General features: G+C 38.4%; 1 protein-coding gene across 10 annotated transcripts in view; it reads right to left on the bottom strand.

The window, feature by feature from the left end:
• mlip (muscular LMNA-interacting protein) overlaps positions 1-16851 on the bottom strand; it is a 174375-nt gene that overhangs the window by 101034 nt on the left and 56490 nt on the right. For all 10 annotated transcript variants that reach the window (XR_015752738.1, XM_043679432.2, XM_043679408.2 and 7 more), the window contains one exon: positions 15829-16233. Coding sequence is in view for 9 of the 10 variants with exons in the window: in XM_043679432.2 (XP_043535367.1) it covers positions 15829-16233 (405 nt within the window). In the remaining variant the exon portion in view is untranslated. The remainder of the gene's footprint in view (positions 1-15828; positions 16234-16851) is intronic.

Genomic DNA, 16851 nt, shown 5'->3' with positions numbered 1-16851 from the left:
GCCGCGCAATAGGATATGAAGGCTTCGGAGGGGGTACAGAAGAGGTTTACCAGGATCTTGTCTGGATTGGACTGTATTACCTATAAGTAGAGATTGAACAAACTTGGATAGCTTTCACTAGAGCTTCGGAGGCTAAGAGGCGACCTGATAGAAGTATATAAAACGTTGAGGGTGGATAGTCGACATCTCTTTCCCAGGGTAGAAATGTCAAATACTAGGGTCATAAGGTTGAAGATGAGAGGGGGTAAGTTCAAAGATGTGCGAGGAACGAAAGAGTTTTGTTTTACACAGAGGGGGAGGTGGTAAGAGCAGATACGATAGAGAAATTTAAGAGGCATTCAGACAGACAGACACAAACAGGTAGAGAATAGAAGATTAGAATAGAATACAGATTAGAATAGCATCATTGTCAGTACCAACGTGGTGCTTATTCCAGTGCTGTACTGATCTAGGTTCTATATACTATGTTCACAATACTTAGTTTTAAAAGATCAGACCTTAACCATTTATTATTTTCCATGGCTTCAGAATGAGAGATACAGAAGTTACCTCCATAAAGATTATAAGCACTTCTGTCTCTGATGTGAAAACACCTTTTTAAAACTACAAAACATGGCCATAATTGTTCCTGAAATTAAATTTGATAAAATAAGTTAATACCAATTGCTATTCCAAGCACTCAAAGGAAAGTGTATCTGATATTTTAAATGGACAATCAAATTTTCAAATGAAACTAAACAAAGCAATCTAAGTGATTCACAAGCACAAAAATAAGGTTTTGATTGAGAAGAAATAAACTGTCAGCTCAATAATACTGCTTCTTGAATTTGGGATAATTTTGAAATAATAAATGATATATATTAAATTAGAAGACTATCCTTAAGTAATGAACAGTCATCTAACATAAAGGACAATCAAACAAATATGTCAATGCCTAGAATCAAAAGGAAAGCTTGGTTTCTGTTTGGAAGATATTATGAGACAATTACATTGGTCAGTAAAGATTCTCCAGGGCCCATGAAGGAAATAGGATGGTAATTAATGGGATGTGTAAATTTACACAAGAGAAAGCAACTTAGGGTAGAAGATAGAGATAGGAAAACAAACACCAACTAATTGGAATCGGAATGACTTGCCTTGGATACAATTCAAAGGAATATATCAATTCAATATTAATGTATATTCTAATGTTCAAAGCTTGTGTGAAGATTTGTAGCTCGGGTGCTCGTTGTTGTGGTTCTGTTCGCCGAGCTGGAAGTTTTTGTTGCAAACGTTTCGTCCCCTGGCTAGGCGACATCATCAGTGCTTGGGAGCCTCCTGCGAAGCGCTTCTTTGATGTTTCCTCCGGTGTTTATAGTGGTCTGTCCCTGCAGCTTCCGGTTGTCACTTTCAGCTGTCCGCTGTAATGGTTGGTATATTGGGTCCAGGTCGATGTGTTTGTTGATGGAGTTTGTGGATGAATGCCATGCCTCTAGGAATTCCCTGGCTGTTCTCTGTCTGGCTTGCCTTATGATAGTAGTGTTGTCCCAGTCGAATTCATGTTGCTTGTTGTCTGCGTGTGGCTACTAAGGATAGCTGGTCGTGTCGTTTCGTGGCTAGTTGATGTTCATGTATGCGGATTGTTAGCTGTTTTCCTGTTTGTCCTATATAGTGTTTTGTGCAGTCCTTGCATGGTATTTTGTACACTACATTAGTTTTGCTCATGTTGGGTATCGGGTCCTTCGTTCTGGTGAGTTGTTGTCTGAGCGTGGCTGTTGGTTTGCGTGCCGTTATGAGTCCTAGGGGTCGCAGTAGTCTGGCTGTCAGTTCTGGCTGTATATTCTAATGAAAATAATGTGCATATGAGATCAACTTGTTGATTGTTTTCGCTTGAAGATTTTCGCATCTTTACCTAAAAACATTCTAAGACAACTGCAATTGATGATATTCTGGCCACAGTGAGAGATTGGGACCATATGGGAGAGATGAGCAAAGATCTCAAGAAAAGTGCCCTCCTGATCTGTTGTTAATAATATCTTGTATCAGGTATACGTGGCATCATAGTGATGCAAAGTTATAGGCATACCTTATTACATTAATTATGAAAATGTACATTGAGCTTGCACCGACAAACAATAAAAATAGCTGATCAACATGGAAACTGTTAATGTTCCCCTTAGAGTGAGACAGTTTTCTTTAAACTATCAATGCATTGATGCATTTCCCAGGGAGAAACTAATTTTAAGCCAATCAAATTAGAACAAGCCACAGAGGTATTGTTCAGAATGAGTAAAAGTAAAATACAGAATTGCAGATACCAGAAAGGTAAAACAAAAACAAACTGCTGGAGAAACTCAACAGGTCCAACAGCATCTGTGGAGAGAGGAACATAGCCAACACTTTGAGTCAAATATGACTCAGAGTTCAGAGCAAGAATCATACTTGGCATGAAACATTAACTCTGTTTCTCCCTCCTCAGATGCCACTGATATTGCTGAGCTTCTCCAACACTTCTTGTTTTTGTTAAAATAAACTTGGATTGGGACAATTGAAGGCTAAGGAAAGATAATAATAATTCAGAAGAATTATCCGCAAGATAGATATTGGGAGGGATGGAGAATCTTTAAAGTCCATATACAAATCTTTCTTTGAATCATACTCATTTACAAAAGGTCAATAATTTAGAATTTTTTGAGGCAATCCGTAGAACGGGAATGCCAATCCAAGTCACTAGTGAACATATCTAATTGGACTTGTATCCTTGGTAAAACTTGGATTCTTTCCTTTCTGGAGAAACCTAGAGTAGTCGAAAGAAATAGGGATGGGGAGAAGTTTTAGAAATTAATTTCACAGCTGAGGGCCTTAGCAAAAATTTAATAGTGGGTTGAGTCTGTCCTCACAATCTGCTCACCTTCACTATCATTACCATGAGCTAACACAATAAGCCACCATTTCAAAACACTGGCTTTAGATGTTGTCAGCCAAGATCCTAAGTCATTATCATATATATGTTCCATTTATCCAGGTTTTCCATCACATCCATTCTAACAATGCCGTCTTTATTTGTAATGCTTCTGAAACACCTTCCTATTACCTCAACCAAGATTTATCCTACACATTGATTTAGAATTTGTGCTCAATTAAGTCCATTTTATTTCCTAGCTATATAGTCCAAGACTTTTCTCTCTTTCCCAGACCACAGAGCTTCCTTGGCCTTACCTTCCAGCCAACTGTCCTCCATATTTGACAGATAGTCCTGTGTTATCACCAAACATATCTAACCCTCTCATCTCTAAATCAGCAATCCAAAGACAAGTGTCTTTCTAATTCATTCTTCAGTCACCTGCAATAGTCTTCTCAGAATATCTTCCCGTGCAAGATTAGGAGATGCAATACCTGTCCTTGTACTTCCTCCCTGACCACTGCTCAAGGCCCAAACCTTGTTTCCAAGTGGAACAGTGATTTACTTGTACTTCTTTCAATTTAGCATAGAATATATGCTGTTCATGATGTTATTACTTCTATACATGGTGGGCAAAGAAAAATACCAGTTCAGAACATAAGAAATAGGAAGAGTAGATCATGAGTCTGCCATTCAGTACTATCAGTACTACAGATCTTCAACTTCAAATCCGCTTTTCTGCTCACTCCCCTCGATTTTCAGAGACAATAATAATCTCTCCATCTTAACCTGGAATATAATCAGGCTATGTGTTGGAATATCCACACCAATTGAAGTATCTGCAAAGATGGACAACTCCGAGCAAACAAAATGTTGTCTTCATCTCAGTCCTAATTGATCAATCCTGTATTGTGAGACTGTGCCAGAATTCTCAACTCCTCAGGGAAACAACCTCTAAGTATCAATATTGTCAAGGCCCTTTTATTACTTTGTATGTTCACCTCTCATTTACCAAAATTCTAGAGAATATGGACCCACCGTTCATTGTAAGACCATCATAGAACTGAATAATTGTTTTATTGAACAAATATGCAATCTCATTTTGATTCATTCATGGGATGTGGGCGTCATTGGCAATGGAAGCATTTGTTGTCCAACTCTAAATATCCTCGAGAGGATGTTGGTGAGAGTAGGGTTACAATTGTGTTGGTTTGTGGGTTGTCTGTCTCCACAAAAACATTTAAAGTTCCTGGATATATCCTGTAGAGTCAGTTCTATGTTTTCTTCTGGTCTATATCAAGTCCAATTATCCAGAGACCAAAAGAGTTGGGTCATCATATACTCTTGTAAATACCAAACTTCTAAAACTTTACTTTTAGTTAAAACGTAGAGTGTTGACTTTTATATCATTTTGGAGGGGTTCACCCTCTCACATCATCTCACTAGCATGGAGCTGTCAGTTCTGAGACTATTCTTGACAATCTATATCAAAAAGTAGCACAAAAAAGCCATAAATAAGTAACAACCTCTGAGAAGAAAAATATAGATTCCTGTACACTGATCAAATTTATCAATTTCAACAAAAACAAAACATACAAATTTATACAGTTTCACAGCATGTAAAGTATTATTTAGCATATAAAAATCACCCTCCCCCTCATTGTTGGCACCAAATAACTTATCCCATTCTGCTTGAGTGGTATGATGGTAAGGATCATTATCATCATCTTCAATGCAATCACATGGGAATCAGTCATATCATTTCACAAATATTCATCTTTAGCGCCAACAAATACATCGGATATTTCACATTTCTTGAATAATTGCACAACAATCTCTAGCCTGGTTTCATCCCAGATGCCTACAACCCATTCACACAGGACTGGTAATGTCAGACTCCATCTGCTGCCTCCCCTGGTGAATGTAGTCGTTCTTCCAATCATCGAATCATTTTCATTCTCATTTTCTCATTCTAACCTTGAAGAGTTTGTTTAGAGAGAGAATTTTGTTTTGCAACCGATTTCACAGTGACATCTAGCAGAAACTGGTGACAAGCTTATTCCATTTCAGCTGTTTATAATCAAACATGATAAAAAAGGCATAGATATGTTTTTCATGAATTATGATGTGTCAGCCACTCAAATCATGAGAAAAGTTGGACAGAAAACAGCATTAAGACAGATAGTTGATCAAAGCTGGTTAGTCCACCAGGAATCACTGCAACACTGTTTTGCAATCTAACTTCAGCAACAATATCATCAAGAAGGTTTGATCTAAACTTGTCCCAAATGAGAACTTTTTCTTTATGCAATGATTTTAATTGAAACTTAAACATTACTCAGCCATAATTTCTGTTGTTTATCATGAATAAGGACAACTACTCCTTTTGGGAAAATTAATCTGTTGAATACCAGAAATATAAGAAGCATATTGGTAAACCTTTTATTTTCATGGCCAGCTGTCTTCACTAACAGTATCTAGCAAATCAAAATGTCTGAGAATCCCTTTCGCATTTTCAAGATAGATTAATCTGCATTTATTATTTTGTCAACATTTGATCATAAACTGCTGAAAACGCCTATCAACAAGTTGTACTGGGAGTCTGAAATCTTACTCTTCCATCCTGGTACAAAATTGTTTCTCTTCAAAGCTAGTACAACATCCAGAGCTGGTACTGAAATCTACAGTGCCTATTTTTCTTGCTTGTTTCTTACGATAATTTGGATAGATCCTTGAGACAGAGGTCATTCAGGTGAGTTCCATTCATGTATTTTGAAGCTCGTCTTTCAACTGCAACCACATGCCAAGCTTCCCTTTTAGCATCTGCCTAAGCTTTACTTAAATCTTCCTGTAATTTCTAATACTGTTCTCCAATATCTTGAATTTTCCAGCTGCTTCACAATTATTTGTCTGCTCTGTAATCTACCATGCCTAGATTTGAGTCTCAGATTTTATAGCATGAAAAAGGCCCTCTGGCCCATAGTGTCCAAGACAGTTATCAAACATCCATCTACTCAACACATTTTCCAGCATTTTAACAGCATTCTGTTTCTGCTGTTCCTTCTTAATACCACATTGCCTCATTAGAGGACAGGATTGGCCAGAAAACAGCGCTTACCAATGAGGTGGCAATCCTGACAACACAAATTGATGTGTGATAACACAAGGGGTTGACTAGATTAACTCAATAAAATAGGTGACAGCCATTCATTGGTTCTTTTCTAAAAACAGTGTTCGACCTAAGTCAAATTGTTTGGTTTAAAATTTAAAGAAAGCTTAGAAATTATTGGAAAATTCTCCATGAGAACAACTCTACCAGAGTGCATTTAAATGGTGTGCTATTCTACAACTATAGGTGTGAAGCAGGGTGAGTTGACTTCAATGGTGAATGGGTGATAAATGCAAAGAATTTGAATTTTTTTGGCCAGATTTTTAAAGTTGACATTTACATGAAATCAACAATTATTCAACTATATGTGGTAATGTAAAGGTAATTTTAATTGGTCCTGAATTTTACTAACTGTCCACATGTCGTGATATTCTCACAAACCCACATCATGACACAATAATTATCAATGGTTATCAAAGTAATTTAAGCCCAGATTCAGAGGAGCCAAAATGAATTAGTTTTGAAAACTTGAAGCAAACTAGAGTGCAATTATTATTTCATTTTCTGTGGCATGAATACATTGCCAGTTTTAAAATTAGAATTAAAATAAATTAATATTTTGCTTCCAATATTGCTTTGTAAATATATGCAAATAATTACTAAAATTAATTAGCAAATATTTTACAAAATTCAAATCAATGAGAATATAATCCACAAGAATGCAATCAACAAACCCTGGTCAGTGATGAATCTACTCGATCTAGACAATGGCTTTCATTCAACAATTGGACTAGGATCATGTAGCATAAACAGCAACCACTGAATCAGCTTTCCATTTTGTGAATGGCATGTGATTATATCATCTGGTATAATCAGTCATCTTGCATCTTACCAAACACTGCTTACAAATGCTGCCCAATTAAACTAAACTCAGGAAATGCAGTCATGGGAACATTTACTAAGTTTGAATTTATTTTGGACTCAAAAAAAAATCTGGCCTGGAAATTGATTTTTCAAATTGATTTGCCCCAAATGGGCACCTACGTTTCATTGGATTAGGGGAATTTAACAGTACATACTGACCAACCAGGAGTTTTTGTGAAATCATTAGGATGACCAAGAAACCTTTTTAATCATTCTCAAATAAAAGCTTCAAAGAGCTCTGCTAAATTCTTGCCAGCAGAGTCCACATGCCAAGAATAGTATTTTTAATACTAATGAGCTAGTTTCTGGGATGGCAACATGTTTGGTCATAACTCTTCAAATGGTATTGTACAGACTTTGTTCAATATAACAATAGCATTAGCTAGAGCACTACCAAATTAGATTAGATTACTTACAGTGTGGAAACAGGCCCTTCGGCCCAACAAGTCCACACCGACCGCCGAAGCGTAACCCACCCATACCCCGACATTTACCCCTTTACCTAACACTACGGTCAATTTAGCATGGCCAATTCACCTGACTTGCACATCTTTGGAGTGTGGGAGGAAACCGGAGCACCTGGAGGAAACCCACGCAGACACGGGGAGAATGTGCAAACTCCACACAGTCAGTCGCTTGAGGCGGGAATTGAACCCGGGTCTCTGGCGCTGCGAGGCAGCAGTGCTAACCACTGTGCCACCGTGCCGCCCACAAATGAAATCTGACATCAAGCATTACAAGGAGTTGTACAAGCCAGTGGTCAAAAAATGGATCAAAAAGGAACTTTAGGGAAAGACCTAAAAAAGGAAATAGGAGCAGAGAAGGGGAGAGGGTTGGGGAGCAAATAGACTGTAGAAAGTCAGGAATACTCAACAGCTAGAATTGGAGGAATGCACAGATTTTACAGCATTATTGGGCTGGAGGAAGGTAAATACTTAGGGAGGGGTCAAAGCCATGGAGAGATTTAAAAACAGGGATGAGTATCTTTAAACAGATTTTCTGCCAGACTAAGCAACTAATATAAGTCTGTAGGCACAGAGATGAGGGGTAACTAATAAATGGAGATCTATTTATTTGCTCGCGGGAGGCAAGTACTGTAAGCAAAGCCAGCATTAATTGCCCATGGGCTAGTGATGGCTAGCTACCTTTTTAAACCACAGCAGTCAATTGGAGTGTTTTTATTTTGAGAGTTGTGTACAAGGTCAAATTTGTGAAACATGCAAGGTAGGAGACAATCAGAACATTGGAATAGTCAAGTGACATTAGATGGCAGAGTTAGCAACTTGAATTGACTGCCAATCCGTGTCCTTCCCCAAGTCTTCTGAAGGCACATAATTTCCCTCCATAGCAGAATCTATGTCAGTAATCATCAGCTATGCAAAGTTATAAACTTCCACTTTAACACCCAAAACCTCTATTCAAAACTTAATATTTTAAGTATGAACCAAATAATGCCCACTAAGCTATGCACTGTCCACAAAGATAGGTGATCAACACTGTGCAAGGTTCTAAATAATAGTCATTGAAATTGTGTACAGATGCCATGTTTTGGCCATTATCACTGTGCAAAGTCCCCAAATATTCATACTCTGTTCAAAAACATTCCTCATCTCACCTCTATCTCTTCTGCCAAACACCTTAAATAAATATCACATGCTTATTGTCCTTGCCATCAAACAGCTGGATCAATTAAACCGACACATCCTTTTTCATAATTTCAAACATCTCTAAAACACTCCAGTTCAATTAAAATAAAGAGGCACAACTTGTTAATCCTAATTCACTGGACATAAATTTACAGTTTTTGTATCATTCTACGAAATCTTTCTAAATCTAGTAAGGTTCCAACAACACAGACAAAACTAAGAAAGAGGAAATACTTGGGTAATATGAGCAGCTAGGAGCTAAATTTAAAACAGAACTCAGAATGGCACCAATTCCTGGATTATTCTTGGATCCATGAGCAAACTATCATAGGGGAAACAAGATTAGAATGTTAAATATGCAGCTCAAAGATTGATATGGGAAAAATGGGTTTGGACTCGTGGGGCACTGATACCAGATCTGGGGAAGGAGGGAGCAGTATAATTGGGGGCGGGGGGGGGGCTTCTGTAGAACCAGGCTGGGACCAGGTGGTGTTCTGGTGAGTGATAGACAGGGTTTGAAATGAAGCAGTGGGAGTAATGGATCAAGTAAGGGAACATGTGAAAACTTACAGGGAGGAGACTAAGGTAACAATAAGCACAATGATAACTGGAACATGGCAGGAAAGCATAGAATATACAAACGGATGAGTGCACCCACAGGTAAATCCAGAAATTGCAAAGATTATTTTAAAAGACAGAACTAAGGGCCCAGTATCTCGATATCTGTATTCACAACAAAGCATATAACTGTCAGCTCAAACCAAAATAAATATATGATCTAACAGCCATTACAGAGACAAAACTACAAAATAACAAAGACTGAGACTGGGATATTGGCAAACACGCAATATTTTGGAAACTTGGAAAATATAATGGAATAACATGGCTAAGGGTCTCATTAGTACAACAGTGATTTTTTACAGTCATTTGTTTCTCTCAGAAGATGATCAGTCTGTAATTCTCTTCCCCAAAAAGCAGTGGAAGCAGGCTGACTGAATATTTTTTAAGGCTGAGCTCAATAAATTCTTGATTGACTAAGAGAATAAACAGAATATAGGAGGCCACGATCAAAAACCAAAGGAACTGGAGATGCTGGAAATCAGAAACGAAAACAAAAATTGTTGGAAAAAATCAGCAGGTCTGGCAGTATTTGTGGCGACATATTAGAGAGGCCACAATCAGATGAACCATGATCTCATCAAATGGTGAGCAGGCTTAAGAGACTGCACTTGCTCTAAACTTCAATTTTTATATGTACATGGAATGTAGGCATCACTGGCAAGGCCAGAATATATTGACCATTGTCAGTTGCCCTAAATTAAATGGCTTGCAAGGTCATTTCAGAGAGCGGTTAAGAGTCAACTATGTTTTTGTGGATCTGGAGCCACATGTAGGCCAGACCATGCAAGGATTGCAGATTCCTTTACTGAAAGGGCTTTACTGAACAAAGTGGATTTTTCCAACAATCGACAACGTTCAGGTGATCACCATTAGATTTTTTTTAAAATTCCAGAATTCACTGAATTATAATTTCACCTTCAGCTATAATGGGATTCAAATCTATGCCCCAAGATCAGAAGCCTGGTGTTCTGATCTGGTGACGTTACCACAACACCATCATCTCTCTAATGTTCATATGTTTATAATTGCTGAACTCCTTATTTTGTTACTAAAATGCAATCTGTTACTATCTGTTGTAAAATTATATACCTATTCCGCAAGTTTTTCATGTAATTTTCCAATTTTATTGTAGCTTGTCACCAAATCTAGAAAACATGCCTCGAATTCAAATGTGAAAATTTTGAATTTTGAACAACTGTGGTCCTAATATTGATTCTGATAAAAAATCACTTTCTCTGAATGGTTAAACTCATCACCAATCTCAAACTTACTGTTTTACAGCCAAAAAGCTGTTTGCTCTGCAATCTATCCCTGACTCCTCAAACATTGTCTTTCTTCACGAGGCTATTATGCAATACTTTCTCAAAAGCCAGATTATCATTGTTTACATTCTTTCTGTTGTCAAAAATTCAGTAATGTTGTCGAGCAAACTTTATCCTTTTCATTTCCTATGCAAAATATTCATTATTATATTTTTGGTATCTAGATGCTTTTCTATTTTCTCCCTGAGTAGGAATACATCTCCTAAATATAAACAGGAGGTGCAGCCTTGTTAGTCAGGACAATATAACGGTGGTTGAAAGAACTTTTGACGAGGAATTGTCTACTGAGGTAGTATGGGCTGAGTTTAGAAACAGGAGAGGAGAGGTCACACTGCTGGGAGTTTCTTATCGACCTCTGCAGAGTTCTAGGGATGTGGAAGAGAGGATCGGCAAAACGATTCTGGGTAGGAGTGAAAGGAATATGGTGGTCATTATGGGGGACTTTAACTTCCCCAACATTGACTGGAAATACTATAACTCTAGTACGTCGGGTGGATCTGTTTTTGTCCAATGTATGCAGGAGGATTTCCTGACACAATGTCAAAGGCCCGACAAGAGGGGAGGCTACACTGGATCTGGTGCTTGGTAATGAACCAAGTCAGGTGTTTGATTTAGTGGTAGGTGTGCACTTTGGAGAGAGTGGCTATAATTCAGTTACATTTAGTTTAGCGTTGGAAAGGGATAGGTACATGCCACAGGGCAAGCGTTATCGATGGGACAAGGTCAATTATAATGCGATTAGGCAAGACTTTTATGATGCATAGAATGGGGTAGTAAATGCAGGGGATGGGGACAATCGAAATGTGGAGCTGGTTTAAGGAACAGGTATTGCGTGTCCTTGATAGGTACATCCCTGTCGAGCAGGGAGGAAGTGATCAGGTAAGAGAACCATGGTTTACTATATAAATTGCATCTCTTGTTAAGAGGAAGAAGGAGGCTTATATGATGATGAGACGAGATGGTTCAGATGAGGTGATAGAGAGTTACAGATTAGCTACGAAGGATTTAAAGAGAGAGGTAACAGCAAAGACAGACATGTGCAGTCTTTAGCAGGTAGAATAAAGGAGAACCCTAAAGCTTTCTATAGGTAAGTGAGGAATAAAAAGATGACTCGGATAGGGTCAGTGAAAGACAGAGGTAGGAAATTGTGAGTGGACACTGTGGAGATTAGAGAGGTGCTAAACAAATATTTCTTATTGGTTTTCACTCAAGAAAAGGAGAATACTGTTGAGGAGAAGAATGAGATACGAGATATTAGACTAGAAAGGATTGAGGTTAGGAAGGAAGAGGTGTTACCAATTCTAGAAAGAGCGAAAGGAGACAAGTCCCCTGGACCGAATAGAATGTATCTGAGGATTCTCTGGGAAGCTAGGGAGATGGTGTTGGAACCTTTGGCTTTGATCTATGAGTCGTCATTGTCTACAGGTTTAGTACCAGAGGACTAGAGAATTGCAAATGTTGTGCTCTTGTTCAAGAAGGGCAATAGAGATGACTGAGGTAATTATAGACCAGTGAGCCTTACGTCTGTTGTAGGAAAATGTTTAGAAAGGATTATGAGAGATAGGATTTATAGTCACCTAGCAAGCAACAACTTGATTGCAGATAGTCAACATTGTTTCGTCAAGGGCAGGTCATATCTCACAAACCTCATTGAACTTTTTCAGAAAGTGACCAAGCATGTGGATGAGGGTAGGGCAGTTGACGTGGTGTACATGGACTTCAGTAAAGCCTTTGGTAAGGTTCCCCATGGTAGACTGTTGGAGAAAATGCAGAGGCATGGGATTAAGGGTGATTTAGCAGTTTGGATTAGACGTCTTTCTGTAAGGCAGTGAGTGTTGATGGAAAATATTCAGCTTGGAGTCCAGTTACTAGTGGTGTGCCATAAGGATCTGTTTTGGAACTGTTTGTCATTTTTATAAATGACATAGACGCAAGTATAGGTGGATGGGTTAGTAATTTTGCAGATGACACTAAAGACAGTGGGATAGTTGACAGTGTGGAAGAATGTTGCAGGGGGGACTTGGATAAACTGCAGAATTGGGCTGAGAGGTGGCAAATGGAGTTCAATGCAGATAAATGTGAGATGATGCACTTTGGGAAGAATAACAGGAAGGCAGAATACTGGGTCGATGGAAAGATTCTAAGTAGTGTGGAAGTGCAAAGGGATCTCGTAGTCCACGTACATAGATCCCTGAAAGTTTCCACCCAGGTTGATAGTGCTGTTAAGAAGGCACACTGTGTTAGGTTTGATTGGTAGAGGGATTGAGTTCCGGAGCCGTAATGTCGTGCTGCAACTATACAAAACGCTAGTGCGACCGCACTTGGAATATTGTGTACAGTTCTGGTCGCCCCATTACAGGAAGGATGTGGAAGCATTGGAAAAGGTGCAGAGGAGATTTACCAGGATGTTGCATGGTCTGGAGGGAAGGTCTTATGAGGAAAGGCTGAGACACTTGGGTCTGTTCTCATTGGAAAGAAGAAGGCTAAGAGGGGATTTGATGGAGACATACAAAATGATCAGAGGATTAGATAGGGCAGACAGTGTTTCTTTCCTAGGATGATGACGTCAACTTGTACGAGGAGGCATAGCTAAAAATTGAGGGGTGATAGATTTAAGACAGATGTCAGAGACAGGTTCTTTACTCAGTGGTAAGGGTGTGGAATGCCCTGCCTGCCAATGTAGTTAACTCAGCCACATTAGGGAGATTTAAACAATGTTTGGATAAGCATATGAATGATGATGGGATAGTGTAGGTGGGTGGGCTTAGATTAGTTCACAGGTTGGCGCAACATCGAGGGCCGAAGGGCCTGTTCTGCGCTGTATTGTTCTATGTTCTATCCTGCTGATAATGCTAATCTGGTTGGTTACTATCCCTAGATATAGTCTGTATTCACTCTTAAATACAGCTTTTGCACTTTATCTAAATACTTGCTAATTTTAAAAATGTGTACTAAATTTCTGTGCACCAAGAAAAACAATGTCAGCCTCCCCATTAAAGTCTATAATCGCAGGTATGATTCTCGTAATTTCCCTCTCAACATTTGCTGAGTTCTCGAAACTATTTCAGATTGTGTAGTCAAAACCGAATGTAATACTCCAGCTGAGGTTTTGTATACTTTCTGTGATTCACACTTATCCTTCTAATTCCAAAGATTCTATATGCTTCTTTTGTAAACAAGCTAAATTTACCCTGCCACATTCAGAATTTCCAGTGTAAATCTCAGATACCTCTGTTCTTGCATCTTGTTTTAAATTGTACCATTAAATTTGAAGTGTCCTCACTTTTATTATCAAAACACATCAATTTGTAACTGGTCTATTGCCATGTGTCTGTCCATTTCACCAGTGCGGCTTCCTGAAATTTGTAACAATCCTCCACACTACTTACTACTTTTCCAAATTTGTGCCATTTGCAAACCTGAAAATTAGGCTATCTATACTTAAGTCAGGTCATGAATATAGATCAAAAAGAACAGTAGCCCTAATACTCATATTTTGGGGACATCACTTCAAACGTCCCTCCAGTCTGAAAGTTAACCATTCATCCAAATGTCCATTAACACAATGTGTTTTCTTAACCACTAACTAAAACACCGTGCACAGTTCCCAAGCTCTGTTCCTTAACAACATGAGCCGTTCCCAGGCTCTGTCTGGTAACACTGAGCTCTGTCCATTAACACAAGGTGTGGTACCAAAGCTTCACCCATTAACATAGGATGCAGTTTCCAAGCTCCACTCATGAATACAGGGTGTAGTTCCCAAGCTCCATCTATCAATACATGATGTAGTTCCCAAGCTCCATCCATTAACATAGAGTGTAGTTCCAAGCTCCATTCATGAATACAGGGTGTAGTTCCCAAGCTACATCCATTAATAGATGGTGTAGTTCCCAAGCTCCACTATTGAATATAGGGTGTAGTTCCCAAGCTCCACTCATTAACACACCCATGTAGTTCCCAAGCTCCATCCATTAACACACGGTGTAGTTCCCAAGCTCTATTCATTAACACACTGCCTATTTCCCAAGTTATATCCATTAACAATGTGTGCATTTCTCCAGCTCTGTTCACTAACAATATTTCCAGTAACTAAACATAGAAAATAGGACAAGGAGGAGGCCATTCACTCTTTGAACCTACTCCACCCTACATTATGATTGTGGCTTATCATCCAACTCAATGGCATGGTCCCACCTTTCCTCATTGATCACGACAGCCCCAAATGCTAGACCCAATTCCTTCTTGAAATCACACAATGTTTTGGCCTTGACTGCTTTCTGTAATACTGAATTCCATAGGTTCCCACTCTCTGGGTGAAGAAATTTCTTGTGATTTTAGGCATACTTCCCTCTATTAATTTAACCATTCATCACTGATTTCTATTTTGTCCATTACGTAATTGTCCATTAATGCTGATTTCTCAACTACAAACTCCAACACTTTGTACAGTTCCCAACTCTGTTCATTAATAACTTGCTCAATTTCCATGCTCCATCCACTAATACTGTGCACAAGTTCTATCCGTTAACTGTTTTATTATTCCCAAATAATCTTTGTTAAAACTGTGAGAAGTGTTCAGACATGGGAATGATGGAGTTTAGTTAAAAAATAGAGGGAAAGGATGGTTGAAATATACAATAATGTTTTAGCTGAAGACGAGGTTGCCAGTTAACTCAGCTCCAGAATAAATCAGGAGCTTGAGAATGCATTTACTGCTAACCAAAAGAGGGATTGGTCAAGGAGAGATTGATGCACCATAAAAACAATACAGAAACCTATAATCAATCATGGAGTTAAGGAAAAAGTGGAACATTTGAATGTATAAAAAGGAATGATTTGATTAAAAATTAGTAACTGTCAGAGGATGCTGTCCCTGTTTATTGTATTAAAATATTGAAATAAAAGCAGAACAAGAAATAAGGACTGAGTCAACCTGTCATTTTAACTTGATTTAACTTAATGGAACTTGACTGACACTGTGGACAGTTCAAAAATGCCATACCTTTCCACGAATTACAGCTCCCAAACAATACTGTGCATTTTCCACAGCTAATGCTTCAATCACTGCTCTTAGATACCAAATAGTTAAAGTTTTGAATTTTCAAAAAACCTTTCATGGGATAAGGGTTTTACTGGTGAAGCTTTTCATAAATGTTGAGCTGTCTTCTTGAGCCACTGAAGTCCTTGGGGTATAGGTACACACATAAAGCTGTTAGGAAGGGAGTTCCACAGTTTTGACTCAGTGACAGTATATGAAACAGCGAAATATTCAATTTCATTTAAATGAAAATAACAGAACATGAATAAATAAAAATGTTATCTTGCCTGAAAGAATGGCTCTTGGACAGCCCTGTTCATTTTCTGCTCAGCATCTTGTAACATAGGGGACTTTGATTCATATACTTCTAGCTCTTTTTGAATAGAGCCATTCTTGTCATCAACAAATGAATTTGGAGACAGACTTGACAAAGGTAATTTTTTTGTTGAAAGATCGACTTCTGCTTCATTTTCTCCTGAATAACAATCACTATCAGTTCCATACGAATCTGCTAAGAATACAAGTTCAGCTTTGAAAATCCCTTCTAATGATCCAGATTCTTCAGCAGATACATCCCCTCCCTTATTCGACCAGCTTTGGCTTATCTCCGCCTGTTGCACAGGAGTTCTTCTATCAATGGTATCTGTCATCGTAACATCAGTTGAGGGCAGTTCTTCAGTGATATGCAAAGGCTGCAAGAAAAGTTTTCAATAGATTGGTTTCTTTACATCCTAGATTCAGATGATAATGTTTATGAGATAGTGAATCCACAACACAGAACATTAGCACATAAAAGATACATTTTAAAGGGGCTTCAGGACCAGGGAGATGATAGAAGCAGATTCGACAGCAAAGTTTAAGAGGCACTTAGACAACCACAAGAACAGGCGGGGAATAGAGGAAGACAGAGTATGTGGAGGCAGGTGAGATTATATTAGAACTGAAACATCTATTAGTTACAGCTATTTGTGAATAAGCTCTAATCCTATTAAAAAGTCATATCAATAGTTATCTGAGAACATATAAAGTTAAAAATCACACAACACTAGGTTATAATACATCAGATTTATTTGGAAGCACTAACTTTAGAAGCACTGCCTCTTCATCAGGTGGTGGTTTTCATCACAACCACCTGGTGAAGAGGCAGCGCCTAAAAAGCTAGTGCTTCCAAATAAACCTGTTGGATTAAAACCTGGTGTTGTGTGATTTTTAACTTTGTCCACCCCAGTCCAACACTAGCTCCCCTCAAATCATGAGAATACGCAGTAATAGTAATGTGATTTTCAACATTGTAAAACCATTTAAAATAT

This window comes from Chiloscyllium plagiosum, unplaced genomic scaffold, assembly GCF_037043375.1.
Source record: "Chiloscyllium plagiosum isolate Xiang-an unplaced genomic scaffold, Cpla_swu_hap1 HiC_scaffold_3, whole genome shotgun sequence".
NCBI classification, from domain to species: domain Eukaryota; kingdom Metazoa; phylum Chordata; class Chondrichthyes; order Orectolobiformes; family Hemiscylliidae; genus Chiloscyllium; species Chiloscyllium plagiosum.
This window is presented reverse-complemented; position numbering and strand designations above follow the sequence as displayed.